The sequence below is a fragment of the Trichosurus vulpecula genome, chromosome 1 (genome assembly GCF_011100635.1).
Source record: "Trichosurus vulpecula isolate mTriVul1 chromosome 1, mTriVul1.pri, whole genome shotgun sequence".
In the NCBI taxonomy this organism is placed as follows: Eukaryota; Metazoa; Chordata; class Mammalia; order Diprotodontia; family Phalangeridae; genus Trichosurus; species Trichosurus vulpecula.
The window spans coordinates 388,194,963-388,219,431 of NC_050573.1; the positions used below are offsets into that span (position 1 = coordinate 388,194,963).

The 24,469-nt window shown below is 37.2% G+C and overlaps 1 protein-coding gene across 2 annotated transcripts in view; it reads left to right on the forward strand.

Annotated features, from left to right (window-relative positions):
- Positions 1-23,747: 23,747 nt before the first annotated feature.
- POLI (DNA polymerase iota) overlaps positions 23,748-24,469 on the forward strand; it is a 33,503-nt gene continuing 32,781 nt past the window's right edge. The window contains exon 1 of one of the 2 annotated variants that reach the window (XM_036741374.1): positions 23,748-24,000. In XM_036741374.1, coding sequence (XP_036597269.1) covers positions 23,847-24,000 — 154 coding nt within the window. In that variant the 5' untranslated portion in view covers positions 23,748-23,846. The remainder of the gene's footprint in view (positions 24,001-24,469) is intronic. The other variant, XM_036741375.1, reaches the window with a different exon arrangement.

Here is a 24,469-nt window from a genome sequence, read left to right on the forward strand (position 1 = left end):
AATCTCTGAGTACCTTTAAAATTGTATGGCTGCCAGAATGCATTTCATTTATACATATTTTGCCAGATCTAGGCTCTCTTCCCAACTTTGTCATTTCAAGTACCACTGCTATTACTTCATATACACACAGTTATAGTTATGATGTTATATAATCATTTTATGATTACATAAGATTATGAACATGATTATATTGTTTATAATCTTACTACCACCTAGTAGCATTTGAGAAATGGGATGAAAGCAAGCTATTCTAAATCATTGTAAAGGTATGTGTAAATGAAAACAGACAACGAGCAGACATTAAATGGAACAGATATGGTGTTTTCCCAATATATATATATATACACATACATATATATATCTATATATGTGTGTGCATGTATATGTATATTTGAAAGAGTAGTGAAACTGAACCCCATTCGGATGATATACACACAGAGTTATAAAATAATCTGCATCTATCTATATGAACAATAATGTCCCTACTGTCTCAAGTAAATATAGCTAAAGATATAGAGATAGATAGAGATAAGATGTGAAGTAGCGGCATTGGTATTTGAAAAGACGAAGTTTCAAAGAGTGCCTAGATCTGGAATATACACATATGTACAATCTATATTTATATCTATCTACATAGAATATATATACTATATTTCTGTTAATGAATTTTTCTATACATGTGTATATGTGTGTATACATACATATATGTGCACACACAGTATGATCCACCTTAGTACTATACCAATTAATACTACCCACTTAGCATGATACCCCCTCCAAACACACATATATTATACTGAAGTGCTATAAGCAGTTTCACTACTGTCTCAAGTAAATACACATTTCTAGAAAAATACATCTTTTCCACTTCACATTCGCTTCTTGTCCATCTTGTTTCATATATACATGCCTTTAGAATGACTTAGATTAGCTTGCTTTCACCCTGTTTCTCAAATGCTATCAGATGGTATTGTCCATAATATTTTGTTTATCTTCTACTGCAATATTTTACAAATGAACTTGTGCTGAGCATAGTGGTACATTCCTGTAATCTCCCTAACAGAGAAGTTGACTCTGGAGGATCTCTTGAACTCCAGAGTTCTGAGCTGCAGACAATTCTAATAGGTGTCGACACTAAGTTTGATATTAAGGTAACCTACCAAGTTGCCTAAGTAGGGGTGAATCAGCCTAAGTCAAAACCTGAGCAGGCCAAAACCCTTGTTTGGTCAGAGTGGGAGTTGTCTCATGAGTAGCCCATGAACTTCTAGCCTGGCAAGATAAGGAAACTTGATCTTTAAAAAAATGTAAAAAAAACCCCCGACTGGTAGTGTCCTGGATTGCTGTATCTTTCTACTCAATAAAAAGATTAAATGTTAGCAGGTGGAGGTCATTTGGGGGCTCTTAACTTCCTCCTTGTGACAACTATTCTCACCAACTAAACTCCTTTAACATAAAAGGCAATAATTTTTTTTAATATTCATTCACCATTTTAAGAGTCAACTTTTTAAAAGCTAGTAACTTTTTAAAAGCTAGTGTCTTTTTATATCATTCTTTGAAATTTTAATTTACTTTGACCTTTGCTCTAAGTCACTGCTCTAACCTCTCATGTGTAGCTAATTTTAGGGAAGAAAAAAGGCTATACATAAAACAGGTTTTTATCCCTTTGTGTGTTGACGTAGTTTCCTTTTCTTTTTAAAATAATGGCATTTAGTGCTTGCCATCCCTACAGCCTTCTGACTTCCTAAAGAAAATAAACATCATTGTAGGCATGAGAATTCTAAGTAGTCTATAAGCCTTGGTATCTTTCATTTCTTGATCCTGCTCCATGTCCATTTTTCATATTGAAGTCCAAAAGTATCAAAGTATGTGTTCATTTAGTTTGGAGGAACCTATCAACTGATAAGATGACAAAGTAACCCATGAAGTGATGGGGGTTTTGTTGCCTTTGGGTGTATAATTAAATCTACTCCTTTATTTTCCTTTCCAAGGAGAACTTGGCAGCTTACTTTTCACTTATCTGAAACTTCTTTATGGCTCCTGGCTTCATTTATGTGAAGAATGTTAAAATGAACATGATTCAGTTTTTCCAATAGGATTTCAGTTCATTGGTTATTGATCTTTGGTGAGGCAATCAGGGTCATTAGTCACTGTGAGTACCAGCAGTTGAATGTTTATAGATAGTCTAAGAGTCTGGAAATGTTTACTACCTTCTGTCCTCATTTATGTCCCTCTGTCATTGTTAAACAGAAGTGGAAGTAGGTCAAAAAAGATTGAGAGCCATTTTGCTTTTTGTCTAATTAGTGGATTGCTAAGGCCCAAAAATTCATTGACTGGTAGCTAGTGTTCTAATGATGAATCTTGATGTGCTTAGCCAGGAGAGTCATGGTGGGAGTGGGGAGTGGAGGAGGATGTTTGCAGAAAGCTAGATATGGATTCAGAGGACCTATATTGAAATCCCACTTTGGGGGATTGTTTACAACTTAAGTGACCTTGTGTAAGTTAGCAAACTTTTGGGGGGAGAGGGGGAATGAGGCAATCAGAGCTAAATGACTTGCCCAGTGTCACACAACCAGTAAGTGTCTGAGGTCAGATTTGAGCTCAAGTTCTTCTGGAATACAGGGCCAGTGCTTTATCTACTGTGCCACCTAGCTGCCCCCCCATAACCAACATTTATTAAGCATCTACTATGTGCTAGGCATTGTGATAAACACTAGTGCTACAAAAAAAGCAAAGATGATGGAGTGAAAGTAAGTAGTGCAGTAAGCTCTCCTTCACAAGCTCCTCCAAAGAGATCTGGAAAATGTACTAGAACAAATCTTGATGGGAAAACAGTGAGTCATTGGTCCAGCCTAGCTCAATATAGAAAGAAAGGCAGGGAGGTCTGTGGACATGGGAGACTGGGCAGGACAGGAGCATGCCGTGGGTAGAACACTCTACTGCCCACAGACTTTCTCCCCCATACAGGGACCACCAGGAAGGGGACAGTCTCCCACTACCCAGTTCTGGGTCACAGATTCAGGGCAGAGTGAGAAGAGGACCTGAGCAGAGGGGAATGTTCCCAGGTAGGGAGACCCTGAGAAGTGTACTGAGAAAGGAGGAAGTTCAGAGGCCAACAGCAGCAGCTATATGGCTTTGGTCCCAAGCTCAGAGCAGGGTCTTATTTCCAACATCTATCCCAGTCTGCAGAAGAATAACCAAGGCAGGAATGCCAGGCCAAAGGGTAGCCTACAGTTCTGCCACTTTGAATAAACAGAGCTTTCCAACTGGCTAAAAGGGGCAGAGTCCAGTAGCAGGCTACTCTTGCATAGCCTCAAACCCAGGACAAGAACTCATAGAACTCAAACCAGGGTGGGCAGCAATCAGACTTTGCCCTGGGTTGGAACATTTTGAGAACCTGGAATAACATAATAGTCCAAGAAAGCAACAACAGAATCAATGCAGATCTTTTTTTCAGAAATGTGGCAGTATCCAACCCTAATATTAAGTCTGAAGTCAGGAAGTAAGCTAGGAGAATGGGCAAACAACCTACCATAATGAGCTATTATGGTGGTAGGGACACTCAAGATTCAAATGTAAGAGAATGACTCCAAAATATCTATAAGCAATGCCTCAGAGAAAAACACAGATTTGGAAAGGGGATTAGTAGCTTGACACAAGAGGTACAAAATTGTCCAAGCAACAGACTCCCTAAAAACTAGAATGGAACAAATAGAAGCCAGTGACTTCATGAGGCAACAACAAATATTAAAACATAGTCAAAAATAGGGAAAGGTATCTCATAGCAAAAGCAACTGGCCTGGAAAAGAGACAAATTTTAAGAATCTTTGGATTACTTGAATGCCATGACAAAAAAAGAAGATCTGGGACATTCTACTTCAAGAAATCTTACAAGAAATCTTCCCAGATCTCTTATAAGCAGAGGGTAAGGTGGAAATAGAATCTAAAAGAAAAATTCTCTTGTAGGAAACTGTAAAATGAAAACTTCCAGTAACATCATAACCAAAATCTAGAGCTTCTATGTCAAAGGAAAAATATTGCAAGTATCAATACTGAAAGAATTTGAGTCCCAGAGAATCACAGTCAGGATCACACACTATTCAGCAACCATCACTACGAGGGAGCAGAGAACTTGGAACATGATATTACAGAAGGCAAAAGATATGGACTTACAAACAAGAATAACTTACCCAGAAAAAACTACAATACTGTGTGGGAGGGGAGAAGAAGGAGAGAATGGACCTTGAATGACCTTGAATGAAATCTAGGATTCCAAGCATACCTAATGAAGAGACCAAAGCTGCTGAGAAACTTTGAAATTCCAACACAAGAGAGAAGCATAAAAGGTAAACATGAATATATAATGATAAACAAGGACAATCTGCTTACATTTATTATAGGTAGATGATTCACTTGTCCCCTCTCAACTCTATGATCATTATGGTTCATAGAGGTAGTCCAATTAGAAAATGTCTGGGAGTGATCCTCTTATGTCTTATTGATAATACAAAAACAATAGAAGGAAAGGGAAAGAAGAATAAACTATAGGGAAAGAAGGGGAAAGGAAGATCAGGCAGAATTACCTCACCTAATCAGGGTATGCAAGTAGACGTTTTTATAAAGAAGGGGAAGGGGGTGAGGGGGAGCAACTAATACTTGCACTTCACTCTTATCTGAATTGGTCAAAAGAAGGAAGTCTACATGTACGTGCACACACATAAAGAGCTGGGTACAGAAATACATTTCATTCATCAGGAAAATGAGGAAAGGGGAAAAGCGGGAAGGGGGAATTAGAAGGCGGCTAGATTAAGGGAGAGATTAGACCTAAATAAAACAAACTCTAAGGATATACAAAAATATTTGTAGTTCTTTTCAAGGTGGCAAAGAATGGGAATCTCCAGAGCACACCCATAAATTGGGAAATGGAAAAACAAGTTGAGGTATATGAGCATGATGGAATAGTATTGTACTGAATTCTAATCAGAGTAATGACCAACCAGAGGACCATTCCAGAAGACTAATGAAGAAACATGCTATACACCTCTTGATAGAAAGGTAAAGGGCTCAGAATGTAGGATGAAACAAATTATTTTGAGACATGGCTGATGCAGACATTTGTTTTGACTGACTATATATGCATAAAATAGATTTTGGTCTTTTTGTGCTCTCAACTGAGGAAGAGGTTGAGGGGGAGGGGGAGAAAACAGCTCTTGATTGATTAAAATAATAAAATATTTCTTTAAAAAAGATGATTGGGGATCTTAGAACAAAGTTATCTCTGGTCACAAGTATTAAGGAGTCCTTTATGATCCTAGCATAAGATTTTGAGTTCCAAATGCAGCTTTGTTGGGTGATTGTCTTTAAGTCTGGGCTAATGGGTCAAATTATTTTTGTAATCAACAATAAACATAGTGATATCTTATGTTCTCTACAAAAAATAAAAATAAAAAAGGCCAAAACCAGTCCCTGATTTCAGAGTTTACTGGAAGGTACAACATGCAAGCAATTCTGTGAAAATGAGATAGAGATAGGATAAATTGGAGATAAGGCTTAACAGTGAAGGAGAGTAGGACAGGCCACTTCCAGCAGTTAGGATTTTAACTATGACTTGAAGGAAGTCAGAGAAGCCAGGAGACAGAGATGATGAGGGAAAGCCTTCCAGACATAGGGACAGCCAGTAAAAGTATACAGTTAGTAGAGGGAGTATATTGTGGGAGGAAAAAGGAGGCCAGTATCACTGGGACACAGAGTACATGGAAGGAAATAAAAAAGACTGGAAAATTAAGAATGGGAAAAATTAATTAGGCCTTTAAAAATCAAGCAGAGGATTTTACACGTGATGCTGAGGGTAATAGGGAATGACTGGAACTCATTGAATGTGGATAGATATGGTCAGACCTCTGCTTTAGGAAGATCAATTTAACAGCTCAATGGAGGATGGATTGGAGTAGGAAGAGACTTGAGATAGGGAGATCAACCAAGAGACTATTGCAATAGTCCAGGTGTGAAGTTATAAGCCTGTTGGCAGCATCAGATGAGGGAAGCGGAAGCATATAAGAGATATTATAAAAGTAAAATTGTCAGAACCTGGCAACAAATTAGACATGGGAATGAGAGAGAAGATGAGGAGCCAAGCATGACACCTAAATTGCAAGCCTGGGTGACTGGGAAGATGGTAGTACCCTCAAAAATAATAAAGACTTTAAGAAAAATCAGGTTTTGAGTGGAAAGATAATGAGTTCAGTTTTGGACATTTTGAGTTTATAGTGTCTATGGAACATCCAGTTTAAGACGCCTAATAGAGAATTGGAGATGCAAGGCTGGAGGTCAGGAGTGAAGTTTGGGTTGGATAAATTAATCTGAGTATCATCTATGTAGAGATGATAATTGAATCCGTGGGACCTGATCCTCTGGGCCTGCTTTCTCACAAAATGAAAGATTTGTTTGAGTTCTATGGTCCCTTTTATCTCTAAAACCTCACGATAAAATTTAATCTGTTTCTAGGCTAGTATCTGAAGCCTTTTTAGCTTGGTAGCATCTGGTAGAGCTTGTGTTTCAGTGGCATAGCCTTTGAGAATCCAGGGTTACCTCTACCCCGGGATATACCAGATTAAGACTTTAGACATTAAGACTTTAAGACATTAGAAAACGTACACATGAACACATATGTTTTTCTGCATTTGTCTATGTAATGAAACACTTCATTTCTTCCAGAGATCCATGACTTTAATAGGATGGGAATATTCTTGACACTTATATTTCTCTGAATGGAGCTATATGCTCCTCAAATAACAGTAATATAAAGTCCTTCACCGATCTATTCTTAGATTCTCCAAAATGGTGTGGAGATGACCTGGGTTCTTAAAGGCCTGAAAGTGGAATCTATGTCTGTCATCTTAGGGCCAGCCTAGATAAAGATAGGGAGATTAATCACCTTAAGACTGGCCACTAGGTATATGATTTAAACATAAAGGGTGATATATGCAAATTAGGAGAACAAGGAATAGTTTACCTGTTAGATCTATGGAGAAGGGAAGAATTTATGACCAAATAAGAGATAAAGAACATTATGAAATGCAAAATGGATAGTTTTGATTACAGTAAATTAAAAAGCTTTTGTACAAATAAAACCAATGCAACCAAGATTAGAAGGAAAGCAGAAAGCTGGGAAACAATATTTACAGCCAATGTTTCCGATAAAGGCCTCATATCTCAAATATATAGAGAACTGAGTCAAATTTGTGAGAATATAAGTCATTCTTCAATTGATAAATGGTCGAAGGATATGAACAGGAAGTTTTCAGAGGAACAAATTAAAGATATCTATAGTCATAGGAAAAAATGCTCTAAATCACTATTGATTAGAGAAATGCAAATCAAAACAGCTCTTAGGTACCACATAACACCTACCAGACTGACTAACATGACAAAACAGGAAAATTATAAATGCTGGAGAAGACGTGGGAAAATTGGAATACTGATGCATTATTGGTGGAGTTGTAACTGATCTAATCATTCTAGAGAACAATTTTGAATTATGCCCAAATGGCTATAAAATTGTGCAAGCTCTTTGATTCAACAATACCATTACTAAATCTGTATTCCAAGGAGATTAAAAAAGGGTGGAGGGGGAAGGACCCACACGTGAAAAAATATTTATAGCAGCTCTTTTTGTGGTGGCAAAGAATTGGAAATTGAGGGGATGCCCACCAAATGGGGAATGGTTGAACAAGTTGTGGTATATGAATGTAATGAGACACTATTGTCCTACAAGAATGATGAGCAGGTATATTTCAGAAAAATCTGGAAAGACTTCCATGAACTGATGTTGAATGAAGTAAGCAGAACCAGAACATTGCACATTTTAAGAGCAACACTGTTGCTCTTAAATGATCTTGATGATCAACTGTGATAGACTTAGCTCTTCTCAGTAATAAAATGATTCAAGACAATTCCAAAAGACATGATGGAAAATGCTATCCATATCCAGAAAAAGAACTATGGAGTCTGAATGCAAATCAAAGCACACTATTTTCACTTTTTTTGTCTTTTGTCTTGTCTTTTCTTTCTCGTGGTTTTCCCCTTTGTTCTGATTCTTCTTTCACAACATGACTAATGTGGAAATATGTTTAACATGCTTGTACATGTATAACCTATATCAGATTGCTTGCAGTCTTGGGGAGGGGAAAGAAATATTTGGAACTCAAAATCTTATAAAAATGACTATTGAAAACTATCTTTACATGTAGTTGGAAAAAACAAAACACTATTAAGTCAGGGTGGGGAGGAAGACTGCCCAGCATATTGATTCTTTGTTCACAGAAGAACTCTCTAGTAAGACATTGGAATCTGAATTTCCTCAGTGAAATCCATACCAGTGAAACCAACAATCTTTCAAAGTTTGAAATATACTGTATACTAATCTGTATATTTTTCAACATACAACTTAGCCAAGTTAGTTTTTCCTTCTTTAGCATAGAGTCTGAATATAAGTCATTTTGATGTTCTTATACTTCACCAAATAGTACTGTTTCATAACACAGAATGAAACTTGTTCATTTGATGAAATAAGGGATTGGGTTTAAACTTGTATCTCATTATTGTGTGACCAAAACGTGATTAAATCACATTAAGTCAAAATGCAAAAAAGCAACATGCATTCTCCATAGCTTTTTTCTTTCAATTTACTTAACAAATTATTTTCATTGGCAAGACCTGTCCAACTGTTCTATCTGGTCCCTTTGCTGGCATTTCTTTCTGTTTATATCCCTTTAAATAACAGCATTCCCCAAGGATTAGTACTTAGCCATATCCTCAACAATTTCTCCCTTGGCTTCAGTGATTACCTTTGTGATGACACTCAAATTTATTTCTAGTACTAACCTCTTCACTGAGCTTTTAACTCTCATTTCAAATAGCCTGCTAGATATTTTCACCTAGAAGTTCCTCTAGTACCTCAAACACATCCAAAATTTAGCAATACATTTCCACTCCTTAACATGCCCCTCTTCCTAATCTTATGTCTTTTGATGACACCACCATTCTCACAGTCAAGTCAATTTGAAACCTAGAAACGATGCCCTTCTTTTGATTATTTATGTCTCCATGTTTCAACAATCCGGCTAGCAGCTTCTGTGGGGGTGTAAGATCCACCCACAGCCAGCACCCAGAAAGCTGCCAATAGCACAGGTTCTTTTGATCTGCTTAACTAAGGAAAGCAAGGTGAAGGGGCTGACAAGCTTACTTTAATTCAGCATACAAATACCATTCCCTTAGTTCAGGGGAAATTACAAACATTAACAGACAGACCAAATACAGATTCATAGGTACCAACATCTAGGTTCAGCCTGGGAGCTCATAACATGGGCTGGCCCAGAGTCACCCATGCCACCACTGCTGTGGGTAAGAGAGCTCCAAAGAACAAGCAGCCAACCCCTGGTTTTTATATCTTTTTCAGCGTCAGAGGTGAGTCATACATGCAACTCACCCACATGACCTAGAATTGTCACAGAGAGGTGGACTTAAATCCACGTGGTCTAAAAGCCTCTGTTCTCCCAGACATGTAAACTAGGCCCTCCCTGGAGTTAGCCCCACCTTGGGCCCCACCTTGGTTGCCAATCCACACCCACTAAGGTTTTACACCTAATAGCGGTTTGGGCCTGGGGCTTAGCACCTAGTAAAACACTGAATTAATCAAAGGAAACAAAGGCCAGGGCACTTGTTGAACTAAGTGCTAAGGAGCCCATTTTTGGTTACCAACACACTCCACTATTTTATATACATATAATATATACTCTTCATCCCTTTCCATGGAGTTTGGGAGTAGATAAGAAAGAGATACCAGGAGCAGGAGCATGACATTGATTGGCCATTCTTGCCTTTACCAATCTTGTCCTACTCTTGGGGAGTGATGCTTTTGACTGCATTATTTTCGTCACCATGCAGAGGACTTTGCAAATCCTATAGAAAGCCATCTCCATAGTGTCCTGGTATAGGGGGCAACTTTGCAGGCAAGGAAACCCAGAAAACATGGAGAGCTCCAGGGACAGCCAGAAAAAATCATGCTGAGGCAGTGGCAGTGACGTGGTTCCAACTTAAGGTCCTGCCCTAGGGCTTGGCCCCTTCTTCAGCACCACACTTGGGTACACTCATGAAAAACACTCACTGGGACCTAAGTCCACTCCAGCCTTGGCCCAAGAGTTTTAGAGCAGGTCAAATGCTTTCTATTCCCACCCTTCTGGCTCCACTACAGACTCAAGACTGCTATGGCAGAGACTGAAGAGGAGGGTGAATTAAACTCCCTACGTAAGTCCCATGTATTCATCCTGATTGGTGTGGAAACAACTTGTCCCATGCACAGTCTCACACTGTCTTTTCACCACATAATCCAGGTCAACTGGTTAACTTATTTTAGGTATACTCAGACATTCCCATATCCCATACAATATCGCGCACACAAATAAAGTGACATTCACTTGGTTGCACAGGTCGTTCAAAATTATTTTGCTTTCTTTTGTACATTTAATTTTTATCTTAATGATTTTTTGTTCCTTTTCATAAGCAGGGTCCTCCAAAGTGGGGAGTAGGCCCCCCTGAAGCATGGGACCTAGAGCCTGGGGCAGAGGTCTAGCTTGCTTGGGTCTAACAGCAATATTGCCCTTCTGAACCCTATCATCATTAGGTAGGTCATGGAGGAAACTAGCTAGGCAGGAGGCCTGGGAATGGTTCTATTATATCTTAAAGAATTGAAAGAGAAGATAAAAAGAATAGATGAGGGGAAGGAAAGTGAGAAGAAGATCAGGGGAAATTGTTACATATAATCAAGGCGTACAAACATGGAGAAAGGGATATGAGGAGCCATTTATGCTTGAACCTCTCTCTCATCTGAACTGGTCAAAGGAGGGAAAAATACACACGTGAAGATGAGTACATAAGTACATTTCACTCAACAGGGAAATAGGAGGAAAAGGGGGAGATGGAGAAGGGGAAATTAGAGCACAGGTAGGTTAAGGGAGAGATTAGTGATATTAGTCCTAAGTGAAACAAACTCTAAAGCTGTACAAAAATATTTATACTTCTTTCTTCAGCGGCAAAGAATTGGAGAATGAGGGGGTGCCCAATGATTAAGAAATAGTCAACCAACTTATAGTATATAAATGTGATGGAATACTATTCTGCTATCAGAAATTATGAAAAAGATAGTTTCGGAGAAACCTGGGAAGATTCGCGTGAACTGATAGTGAAGTGAGCAGAACCAGGATAATTTATATAAAAACAACCATAATGTAAAGAGAAACAATTTTGAAAGACTTAGACACTCTAATCAGTATAATGCCCAACTATGATTCCAGAGGACTCATGATGAAACAAGATACCCCCCTCATAATACAGAGGCAAAAGATTGAGAGTTAAAAATAAGACATATACACATATGTATACATATTATATGGAGATATGTGTATTATGCACATATACAAAGAGGAAGAGAGAGAAATATATAAATATACACATGTATTTACTCATATATTATATATAGGACATGGCTAATCTGGAAATTTGTTTTTCTTGTTTATATATGTTTGCAACAGGGGTTTTGTTTTTCTTTCTTTATCAGGTAAGGAGGGTACAAGAGAAAGCAGTTTTTTACTGATTAAAAAATTAATTTTAAAAAGTCTGTAGCTCTTATGAACATTTCAACATCCAAATTAGCTTGCAAGGGAATAATATGTCTCATTTCATCTTTTTATTTCCATTATCTGGCAGAGTGCCCTGAACATAATGAACATTTAATACATATTTATTGGATTAGATTGAAGCATCTATAGTGTACAGGAAGAAAGTTCAGCTGAATAATTGAAGAAATATAGAAAGCCACAAATATAGTTCATTTTGTAATATAGGCATTCTCTATGACATTAGAATAGAAGGATTTATCCATCTCTGCTTTGACAATGAGAGACTCAGTTATGGATAGCAGTATTTTTATTCAATAGTGAATTATGGGGCAGGTAAAAAGACTTCTTTCCAAATAATAATAAACACTGATATTGATATGCTGTTTTGATGTTTGCAGAATAGTTTACACATGCATTATTTCACTTGAGTTTCCCAGCATCCCTTTGATGGGGGTACAACAGAGTTTATTATCTCCATTTTATAGAAATAAAGACTCAGAGAAGGTGAGATTTGCCGTTAGTAACATAGCGAGGGTCACACATAGGATTTGAATCCAGATCTTTCCCAACTCCAAGTCCAGCTATGAGAATCTATTCAGTAAATTAGTAACTTAAGTACCAAGAAAAACATCTTTAAGAATGTCTCATCTAAAAGGTTGCCTTACAAATAGACCATGCAATTGGGGGGAGGAAGGGGATAAGCATTTAGATAGCACCTATTAGGTACCAGACAATGTGCTAAGCTTTCTTATCTCACTTGATCCTGACACCAACTCTGTAAAATGGATGCTATTATTTCCTTGTTTTAGAGTTGAGGCAGACAGGTTAAGTGACTTAACCAGGGTCATACAGCTGTGTTTGAGGCTGTATTTGAACTCTGGTCTTCTAAACTGCAGGACCAGCACTCAGCCTACTGCACCACAAGCTGACTCAGGCATTACAGAAAAGTTCCAGTATACTTAATTATTCTACCAGCTTACTGAATCAATGAAATGAAAGGCACAAATTGGGAATATTGTATATAGGTTCTAAAGAATGAATTCAGGAGTGTTGAAATAAATACTCGTGAAACTGAGATAAAAGAGATAAATGGTCAATAATTCCAAAAGCTTGCAGAGAAATAGTCAAATGTCATCCTCCCATGAAAGATGGATATCTACCTTTTGAAAGTTGATAATGGACCTTTTGATATTTCATATGTTTATTGTGGTAATATTTCCTATGGGAAATCTGTTCTAAAGTCAAACACAAGCTATAGAATATTTCTAGCATAATTCATTTATTATTTTGTTATGACTGAAGATACTGCGGAATATAGTTTACCGAAGTAATTCTGATTGTCCATCTGCCTAAATAAGAATCAATTAATTAATTGCATCAACATTTTTTTGGCTAGTTGGTACCTGACAGCAGCCAATTCAGAGATTTGCCATTTCTTAGCATTCCATTTTTAACACCTCTGGTGAATGGGAAAGGTTATAAAGTGCTTGCTGATACAGTACTAATTTTTCATAGTCTTTTTGGGTTTTATTCAAGCAACCAAGTGCCAATACAGAACAAAGATCAAGTTTACTTCAAAGCCTATGTTTGTTATTGAAACTTCGTATTTAATAGCAATACCCATTTAATGACATCTATTCAGGCATATCCTTCATTAAATTGGCATTAACTCCTAAAGTTATCAAATCTTTTAGTGATTTTAAAATAGTCTGTCTTACAACTTTAACTCAAAGGCTGACACTTAGAATTATTTTTAAATATTTTAATGAAGAATGCCAATACCATAATTTAAAGAATACTAATATTATATAGTTGATACTACAAATTTTCTCTGCATATAATGTAAAAAATAAAATTTCAATGCAATTTTGAAGTCCCTTATTCTCTATAAAATTTTGCTATTAATAACAAAATGTAATTCTTGTGGGTGTAGAACAACTGTACTACTAAAGAATCTTCTAGGTACTTGTAGTTATTGGAGCTAGGACATTATAGCAACAAATGTGAACTTATGAACAAGTGGCTATTTTAAGCTAAGAAAGGCAGTGCTTATGTAGATGTGGGAGGGTCAGGGTTGAGTTCACTCCTAAAAAAAGTGAGAGTAACTTCTTGAGGATGCTTCATGCTCAGACATAATCCTTGGGGTCTCCTGTGGTGGTGACAAGCAAGTCAAGATATCACTGGGTGATGTTACCAGTCCCCTTCAAAAACTAAGGACAAACAACATACCTAACAGCACCAGCTATTCTGAAATCATTTTGAACTGAGTGATCTGAAGTCCTGCTGTGAACCAAGTGTGTATATCAGAGCATAAACAGTCTCAGGGTCGAGTGACCTGCTAGGTTGTGATTATCCTTCTGTCTTCATCCTTTTGATATTTTATATGAATAAGCCTATTAAAATTAGAAAGCAGAAATATTAGCTATCTACTTTCCTCTTTCTTTTACTTTTAAAATTAAATTATATAACTTCCATTTGTATAGAATTTTGATTTGAAAAATGCTTTCTTCACAATGATCCTATGAAATAAGTGGTATGAGTTTTATTATCTCCATTTTACAGGTAGTTAAACTGAGTCTCTGACAGGTTAAGTGTCCATGGTTACATAGCTTATAAGTGTCTGAGTTGCAATACCAACCCAGATTTCTTGACTCAAAAGTCCATAGCTTTTTCCATTTAGCCATGACAAGAAATTCTATAATTATAAAGAATTTTATTTTATCATCATTTCCTGTATAATTTCCACTAAAATGGATATCATAGGAACATAAAATATAAAACTTAATTGCTTCTCTCAGACAATATTCTAACTATATTTGTTTACAGGAAAGGAAGGTATACTACCCAATTGTAATTACCCTGGTTGCAAATCAAATTGGTGCTAGACCTGGGAGGTCTCCTAACATCTATTTCAGTACCCTTGTACCATGCTAGGTGAAGTAAAGAAAGGAAATTAAACTATATTGGGGATGAGACCTTAGATAGTGTAACAGCAAGGCAATAAATACAACATTGACGATGATCATGAATATGCCTGTTTAGTACTCTATCACAATGTATAAGAGACTCTACATATAGAAGGTAGAAGTAAAACATTTATTCAGACACCAGATAACCAGATCCCATAACCAAACAATCTGCTCCCACAACCAGTAAGCCCACTTTATCATAACAGCAAAGAACTTAAAATACAGTATCTCAGCATGGATCTTCACCATCCCAAAACCTCTTGGACCCCCTGCTGGGGCCTTCCCCAAAACAAATTTACAGTACAGCTATCACAGGGCAACTCTCTTTACCTCAGCTCTAACTATCATGATGGTCATTAACAGCCATAATGGCTCTCTCTCAGTATTTCCTGTGACACAACTTTCTTTTCTTCTCAGGAAGCTCCTCCTACCACATGTGACTTAGGCTTCCTGTGACATAAGCAGCTCACATGGCCTATTAACGGGTGGGAAAGATCTTCAAATCTAAATTGCTATTACAGATAGAAAAGAGCCTTTAATGCCAGGCAGAAAAAATTTCAACTTGGTTTAAGAATATTGACTTGGTGTCTGTATAAAAATAAAGAACCATGATAATAGACTGACATTAGGTACTTCTAACTTCAGCTTTTAGGGGGAAAATGCCTTCTTCAATAGTAGTTTCTACATAATATGAATTGTTCCCTTTTCTCTCAAGAAATAGAATGAACAAGCCTCATTCTAGCTTTAGACAAAGCAGAAAACCCTTGTGTCACAGAACAAAGAAGAACAATTCATATTACACAGAAACTTATTACAATTCATATTACATAGAAACCAGCTTATATCCAAGGGTTATTCTTTTACTCTACCTTATCGTGCAGAATGATAAGGTAATGTCTTCAAATGCAATTTGACCATCAACACTTGAAATTTCATTACTAAAATGACTTTAAACCCTTTTATCAGATATCCACTGAAGTCAAAGAAAAGCTGTTATAAAAACTGCACTCTGGTACCACACCCTCTCCCCGCCCCTACTACATTATATACAGTGTATCTTTTTGGTAACAAGTAAAAGGTATTTAAATTGCAGCTATTGTGTTGCCCATACAACACAGTGTAATGATAGCTAATGTTATAACATTAAAAAGGCAGAGAAAGAAAAGTACATCGTTAAGAGGTTTGTAATATATTGACAGATTTTTGTAGGGGACGAAGAACCCTTGGATATAAAATATTAGATAAATACTGAGTATGCTTACACACACTTTGCTGTTACAAGGTATTATAATTATAGTCTGATTTTGGCCACCTAATCCTTTCTGGGTTTTAACTTCCAACCCTCATAAATCATTTCTGACTCATTAATCTGTTTCCCCAGAGGTAACTTGCAACCCTATAAAAGTGCTAATGTTCCTGTTAAAGGACAAGATATCTTCTTTTTTTAATCAAATGTACTCAATTTATTTTTAGACCAAAGTGGTGCATTAGAACAACGAATGGCTACAAAAGAAATCTATTCTTCCCTTCCCTTCGACATCTCTCTGCCCTAAATGGATTATTTAAAATATAATTTTAGTTAAATTTTATTTTTTTCTATCAAACATCTATTTTCTCTTCCTCTTACCTCCTCCAACGCATCAGAGAAGGTAGGAGGAAGAGAAAATAAGTTTCCTGTTTGGGAAGGGGGAGGGAAAGAGGGGGAAGAAAAACAAAATCCTTGAAACAAATATGTATAGTGAAGCAAAACAAATTCCCTCATTGTCCATGTACAAAAAACATGTCTCAATCTACAACCTGAGTTTATTACCTCTGTCAGGAAGTGTGTAGAATGCTTCATCAGTTCTTTGGAATTGTGGTTGGTCCTAGCATAGATCAGAGGTCATAAGTCTTTCAAAGTTCTTGGTCTTTACAATGTTTTTGTTGTATAAATTATTCTCCTGGTTCTGCTCACTTTACTCTCTATCAATTAATATAGGTCTCTTCGGGTTTCTCTGCTATCATCCCTTTCATCTTTTCTTATGGCACAATCATAATCCGGTACATTCATTCACCATAATTTGTTTAACCATTCCCCCAATTGATTAAATACCCCTTTAGTTTTCTATTCTTTGCCACCACAAAAAGAGGTATTAGAAATATGGGACCTTTTCCTCTTTCTTTGGGATATAGGCCTAGTAGTGGTATTACTAGGCCAAAGGTTATTTGCAGTTTAGTAACTTTTGGGGGCATAGTTCCAAATTTTTTTCTAGAGTGGCTGAACCAATTCATAGCTCTGCCAAGAGTGAGTTAATGTTTTCCTGTAGCCCTCCCAACATTTGCCATTTTTCTTTTTTTCTGATGTTGCAATCTGATGGGTATGAGGTGGAACCTAAGAACTACTTTAATTTGCATTTCTCTATTACTGATTTTGAAGCACTTTTTTTTCTATATGGCTATTGGTACCTTAGGTTTAGAAAACTGCCTGTCTATGTCATTTGAACTTTTACCAATTGGGGAATGGCTCTTCTGTTTATAAATTTGAATTAGACATATATGTGTGTGTGTAAATATGTATGTATGTGTATGTGTTTGTTTGTATTTCTGTGTGTGTGTGTGTGTGTGTGTGTGTGTGTGTGTTGTTCACGAAATGAGATTCTTCCCAGAGAAGTTTGATGCTTCCTGATCCCCTTCTAATTTTAGCTGCATTGGTTTTTCTTGTGTAGAATCTTTTTAATTTTATATGATGAAATTGTCCATTCTATATTCTGTGATCTTCTTTATCCTTTCTTTGGTTACAAACTGTTTTCTTGCTCATAGATTTGAAAGACAAATTCTTCCTTGCTCCCCACATTTGTTTATATTGTCACCTTTTATGTCCAATAAAGTGGAGCTTATCTTGGTATCCAATGTGAGATGTTGTTCTATATCTAATTTTTGCCAGACTGCTTTCTAGTTTTTCTGGCAGTTTTTCTTGAATAGTGAATTCTTACTCCAGTAGCTAAGATGATTTTAATTTTTTTTTATTAGACACCAGGCTACTGTGTTCATTTGCTGCTGTATGTTGTGTACTTAATCTGTTCCATTGTTCAAACTCTGTAGTTCTTACTGATAATAATAATCATAATCATAATGATTAATATTGTATAGTATAGCTTCAAATCTGGTCCCTTTCCTTCTACTGTTTTTCATTATTTCACTTGAGATTTTTAATATTTTGTTACTTCAGGTGAGTTTTGTTATTTTTTTCTTCTTCTCTAAAGTGATCCTTAGTTTGACTGGTACAGCACTGGATAAATAAATTTAGGTAGTATTGCAAATTTTATTATATTGGTTCAGCCTACCCATTAGCAATTAATATTTCTCCAGTTACTTAGTTCTATATTTATTTGTGTAAAGAATGGTTTGTAGTATTCATATAGTGCTTGTGTGTGGCTTGGCAAGATGGTTTCCACATATTTTATATAGTAGGCATTTTAAATGAAATTTCTCTATCCCTTCTGGGTTTTGGTTTGTAACATACAGAAATGATTATCTCTGTGTATTCATTTTAGATCTTCTAATTTTGCTGAAATTTTTAATTGTTTCAATTAATTTTTACATGATTAAGATTCTCTCAGAGAAACCTGATGTCATCTGCAAAAAAGTAATAATTTTGTTTCTTCTTTGCCTATAATTATTCATTCAATTCCTTTTTTTTATTTCTATACCTAGCATTGCTAGCATTATATCAAATAAAAGTAGTGATAGTAGATATCCTTGCTTTATCTCTGGCCGTATGGGAAAGGTCTTTAGTTTGTCCCCATTACATACAATCTTGGCTCTTGGTTTTAGATAGATACTACTTATCATACTAAGGGAAAGTTCTTTTATTCCTGTATTGCCTGTTGTTTTAGTATGGCTGTGCATTATAGCTTATGAAAATTTTTTTCTGTAACTGTTGATATAATCATGTGCTTTTTATTATTCTTATTAATAATATAGTCTATTATGTTACGAAGTTTCCTAATGTGGCAACCAACCCTGTATTCCTACTATTAATCCAACCTGATTATAGTAATACATTAAGCTTGCTAATATTTTATTTCAAAATTTTGCATTAATGTTCATTAGAGGTCTGTAGTTGTCTTTCTCTGTATTGAGTCTCCCTGGTTTAGGTATCAAGACCTTATTTTTATCATGGAAGGAATTTGGTAAGGTACCTTATTTTCCTACTTTTCAGTTTATATAATATCCGAATTATTTTTTCTTTAGTTGCTTGATAAGATTCACTTTTAATTCCTTATGCGGTTTTTTCTGTATGAATTATTTATGGATTATTCAACTTCTTTTTCTGTTATTGAGTTATTTAAACTATTTGCTTCTCATTCTGTTACTTTGGGATTTTTATATTAATAAAATATTCATCCATTTAAGTTGCCAGTTTTATTGGCATATATAGTTAGGCAAGATAGTTTCTAGTAACTTGCTTCTTTTCTTCATTTGTTGTGAATTCTTATTTTTCATTTTTGATACTAGTAATTTGATTTGACTACTTAGAATAAACGAGCACTACACAAATATCTGGAAACCTCTGTTTCATTAGAACTGAAGAATGTTCTTAAGAACTGGAAGGTGCTTTTAAGAGCATTGGTCTTTATCAGAACAATACCAACACCAATTTCTCCAGGCCTTCAGGAGTTTTTCCAAATGCATTATTAATGACACTTTCATATACTGTTCTGCCTCTGTGGTGGTGGAAAGGCAAGGTTAAAATGTTATTTAATCAATTTAATTTTTAAAGTTTGAAACAAGGTTTATTTAGCCTGATTGTTTTTTTCTCAGCTGTTCTATGTGCTGAATTATGCTTATGGCTCAAAATATTTTTTCCTGAGATTATTCAGTTAAAACCATGAGGAAATTCAGAATAAAAGACATGTTAACCAAATTCATTGTATTTTTATTTATATTTGGGGGGTCATTAGCTCTCCTCCATTCCATGTTTTCTGAAATCAGGGCAGTGATGTCAAATAATAATGAAACAGCTTCTTTCCTCTGTATTAAGAATATGTGAATTTTCCTTTCTAGAGAACTGCAGATATTAGTATTTTATATTCTCCCATTCTCAACCAATCTAACCCAATCCAAAAAGCATTTATTTAAAGCCATGTGTAAGAAAGGCACTGTTTTAGAGATACAAAGAAAAAAATGAAATAATCCCTATAGCCAAGAAAGTTACATTCCACGGGAGTATCCAACATATATTTAACATATGATACATAGCACAATCAATCAATATACACAATCAATGTCAGGCACTGTGCTAAGCACTGGGGATGCAAAAAGAGGTAAAAGACAGTTTTATCCTGGTACTACATAGTAAGCATTTAATTTATCTATCTATATAGATAAACATATAAGCTAATATAAAGATATACAAAGCATTAATAACTGAAGGCATCAGGATGTAACACCTGAACTGAGCCTTAAAAGAAGCTAGGCATTCTAAGAAGCTAAGGTGAGAAGGCATTGTATTTCAGGGAAAGCCTATGCAACAGCACAGAGAGGAGGTATGGAATGTTGAGTTCCAGGGACTACTAGTAAGCCATTTTGTCTAGAATATAGAGCACTTGAATGAGAGTATTACAAATAAAGTCTGGAAAAGTAGGTAGGAAACAAACTGTGGCAAGCTTTAAGTGTCAGATTTTTTTTCAGGAACTTGCCTTTTTTTACTAGAGGTAACAGGGAGCCACTGATAATTTTTTGAGCAGGGGAGTGACATAATTAGACCTTTTTCTTAGGAATACTAATTCTCCAGTTGTCTGGAGGATGGATGGAAGGTGGAAGAGACTGGAAACAGGGATATCAAATAAGAGTCCATAGGAATAATCAAGTTAACAGATGAATAAATGAGACGCTTATCCAATTTAAACATTATGGAAAGAGGAATAGCTAACATGCTGGCTGAAATAGTAAGGATCTAAAAATATTTCAATAGGTTAAAATAATGGATGGTGCATAACAAAATGAAATTTAATAAGGATAAATGTAAAGACAGACTTGGATTGAAAAAATATCAGTACCCCAAGTCCGATAGGAAAAGCACAGTTAGATGGCAGATTGTCTGAAAAAGATACGGGGGTTTTGTTGGACTGCAAGTTTAATATGAATCAGCAGTGTGATGTGGCAAAATGAATCATTAAAGAGATGGTTAGATAATATCTTGAAAAGGAAGTAGTAATTACAAAATGCCTTCATGGTTCATGAAGAACAGGTCATGACAGACTAATCTTATTTCTTTTTTTTTGACAGAGTTATTAAGCTAGTAGATTAGGGAAATGCTGGAGTTAGAGTTAAGTTAGATTTTAGCTAAGCATTTTGTGAAGAACTTCATATTATTATTGTGGAAAATATGAAGTTATGGCAGATAAAATAATAATGCCATTGGACTTGGAATTAGATGGCTAGTCTCAAAGAGTAGTCTTAATAGTTTAATGTCACTCTGACCAAAGATCTCCACTGGGTGGCAAAGGAACCTGTGGATAAACTTTGTATATTTGTATTTATTTTATTTAAATAAAGGCATAGATGACATGCTTAACAAAATTGCAGATGACACAAAGCTAGGCAAAATAGCTAACACAATGGGTGACAATATCCCAAAGGATCATGCCAATCTAGGGATTTGGGGTGAATTTAATAGGATGAAATTCAATAGAGACAAAAGTGAAATTTTTACATCTGGGTTCAAAAAATCAGCTTTACAAGTATAGGATGTATAAGCCACAGTTAGACAGTAGTCTGTCTGAAAATTATCTGGGGCTTACAGTGAGCTGTTAGTTCAAAATGAGTCAGGAGTGAGATGTAGCAGCAGAAAAAAAAAAGAAAATATGATCTTGAGTCACATAATAACTAGCATTTCTATAACTCATGTTAGGTGCCCAGCACTGTGACATGTGCTTTACAAATATCTTATTCGATCCTCACAACAACTTCAGGTGATAGGTGCTATTATTATTTCCACTTTATGAGAAAACTGAGGCAAACAAAAAGTGACTTGTGCAAGATCACATACCTAACAAATGTCTGAGGCTGGATTTGAGCTCAGACTTTCCTGACTCCAGGTCCATTGCTCCATCCATGTTACCACCTAACTGCCTCATTATCAGATACATAGATTCCAGGAATAAAAACTTCATCCTCTTTCGATACACTGACATGGTCATACTGTACCTGGAACTATTACGATAATTTCTGAGCACTATAATTTAGAGACCTCAATAAACAGGAGAGGAAACAGGAAGATGAAGAGCCTCAAGTATGTATCATAGGAGAATCACTTTGAGGAAGTGGCACTGTTTAGCCTGTTAAGAGAAGACTGAAGGGACACATGATAACTGTCTTCAAGTAGTTGAAAGAATATTTAGCCTGGAAAAGAGAAGATTTGCTGAGGAAATATTAAAGCTGTTTTCAAATATCTGAAGGATTGTCATACGGAAGGGGCATTAGATTTCTGTTTGGCGCTAGAGGCCTGCACTAGAAGTCAAGGTAGAAATTGTAAAGAGGCATAGATAAACAATATAAAGTAAGGTGTCTTAACAACTAGAGTAGCTTGAAAGTGAAATGATTTTCCTTAGGAATTATATGCTTTAAGGAATCCACTGAAAGATTGGACCCAAAAACTTATGATCATTGGTTTAATGGAGTAGCTAATGGTTCAGAGTGCTCAATTTGACCTCAGTAAGACTTCAGTCCAAATCCTGACTCAGACCCTTACTAGCCACATCACCCCGAACAAGCACAAGTTACTGCACCTCTTTGTGCCTATGTTTCTTCATTTGTAAAATAAAGAACTACCACTTGAGGGCCTCTGAGGTTTCTTCTGGCTCTAAATCTATGACTCTATGTCAACTTGGAAGAAACTCTCCAGTGGAGCTGCACCAGGGTATTGTTTGTCTCTGGGTAGTTTAACATTTTTTGCCAGTGACTTGGATAAAGGCATATAGGCTTCAATGTAAGGGAAAACTTCCTAATAGAAATATCCAAAGGTGGAATAGGCTGTTTTGGGAGGGAATTGGATTACCTTCATTGCAGGTCTTCAAACAACAGTTAGAATGATCACTAGTCTAATATATTATATATGAGCAGTCCTTTAAGATTTGATAGCCTCTGACTTTCTCTCCAATTATTTAATTCAGTGACTCTATAGTAGCTTCCCTCTAACTGGAATTCTTCAAGAAAAGTCTACATGACTACTTTTCAATAAAATTATTCTATCCTAGTGGTACCTAAAATTCTTAGTACCAAACTCTTCAAGTGCCTCTCTTTTCACATTCCTTCTATCACAACAGCATCATTAACTCCGTTGCATACGTTTCTCGAGGTTCTTCAGCTGTGAACTTGTCCAGAGAATGTAGTTTTTGAGATTCATGTGTTTTATTTTCATCACTATTTTTATAACAATTTTGCTATTTAGTGGTAATCAAGGCATTTTTGCTTTTTTCAACAGCAATTCCATGTGGTGGAAAGGAAGCCAAAGACCTTAGACAAGTTGCTTATGGGCCTCAATTTCCTTATATGTAAAATGTAGCTCTAAATTTTGATTGTTCTGATAACATTTTTTTGACGTATTTGTAGTAGAGAGTTAAAGCCATTAACCGAGAGACTTCTTGGGGGGGAGGGGTGGAAGGGAAATCCCCACTCACAACCAAAAAAAAAAAATGATCTCTAATATCTCTTGATACCGAAGTTACTCCTATTACTTTGCACCGATTTTCCTGTTGCACCCTAGGCTAGAGCCGGCAGCATGCTCCCGAATCCTCAGTTAGGGAACTGGGCCATTTTGCTAATAGATGAGGTGAGGCCTTAGAAAGGATGGGTACTTATGTGATGTATGTCTATTTCTACCGATGTCAACTAAAAATGGCTAGTCTGGAGGTTTCGTTCTCTCTCGCGGGGACCTTAACCGCCAGCTTGGTCCCAGAGGGACTTCCCAGCCTGAGAAAAGGTAACAGCTCGTATGTTTCGGGGTTACTATCAGTTTCCCCTTAAGGCAGGTGGGCGGGCTGGAGCGAGCGCATGCGCGCGCCTGCGCCCCGCCGGTAACCGGGTGGTCGGCCTCGTCCTTTCGCGCAGACGCTGCGCCCGCGAGAAGGCCGTGAGGGGGCGGGGCCTGTAAGCCCGTGGTTTCCCGGGGCGACAGGGGCGGAGGCGGCAGGAAGGCTGAGCTGCGGTTGGCCGCCGCGGAATGGACACGCTGGGGGTGGAGCCGGAGGAAGAGGAGGACGAGGACGAGGAAGAAGAGGACGAGGAGGAAGACACAATGGACCCTCAGCTCCTGGGGGCGGCAGGAGGCCCCCGGAGCGCTACGGGGCCGAAGGAGGCCGTCCGCCTCGCTCCTTGTAAATGAAATGAGAGCGGCCGCGGGGAGAGGGGGAGGGGCGCGGCAGGCCCCGAAAAGCGGAGGAGGCCGGGCAGGAGGGGGCCTGTGCGCGGGAGGGGGGGGGGTGGTAAGTGGAGGGAGCGTCCCCGCCCCAGGGGCGGAGTCCCCAGCAAGGGTTCCAGAGGTGCCGGGGCCTGCGCCCCACACCCGGGTTCTGGTTTTCTTGGCGTCGCCCCGGCCCTGAGGAGGGCAGGAGTGAGGCCAAGAGGTTGCCGGGGTGTCCACTGTAACCCAGAGTGCTGAAGGATTAAGGGTCATTTTACTTCTCCACGTGTTAGGCAAGCAAGGGCTCATTTCCAGAAAACATTTTTTAGAATTGTTAAAAAAAAAACAAAAAACGAGACATAAAAGGGCCTCCCACCAAGTTAAAGTTTTGAGAATATGTGAAATCCCGCCCAACGGCAAGCCCTCCCAAACCTTCCACACAG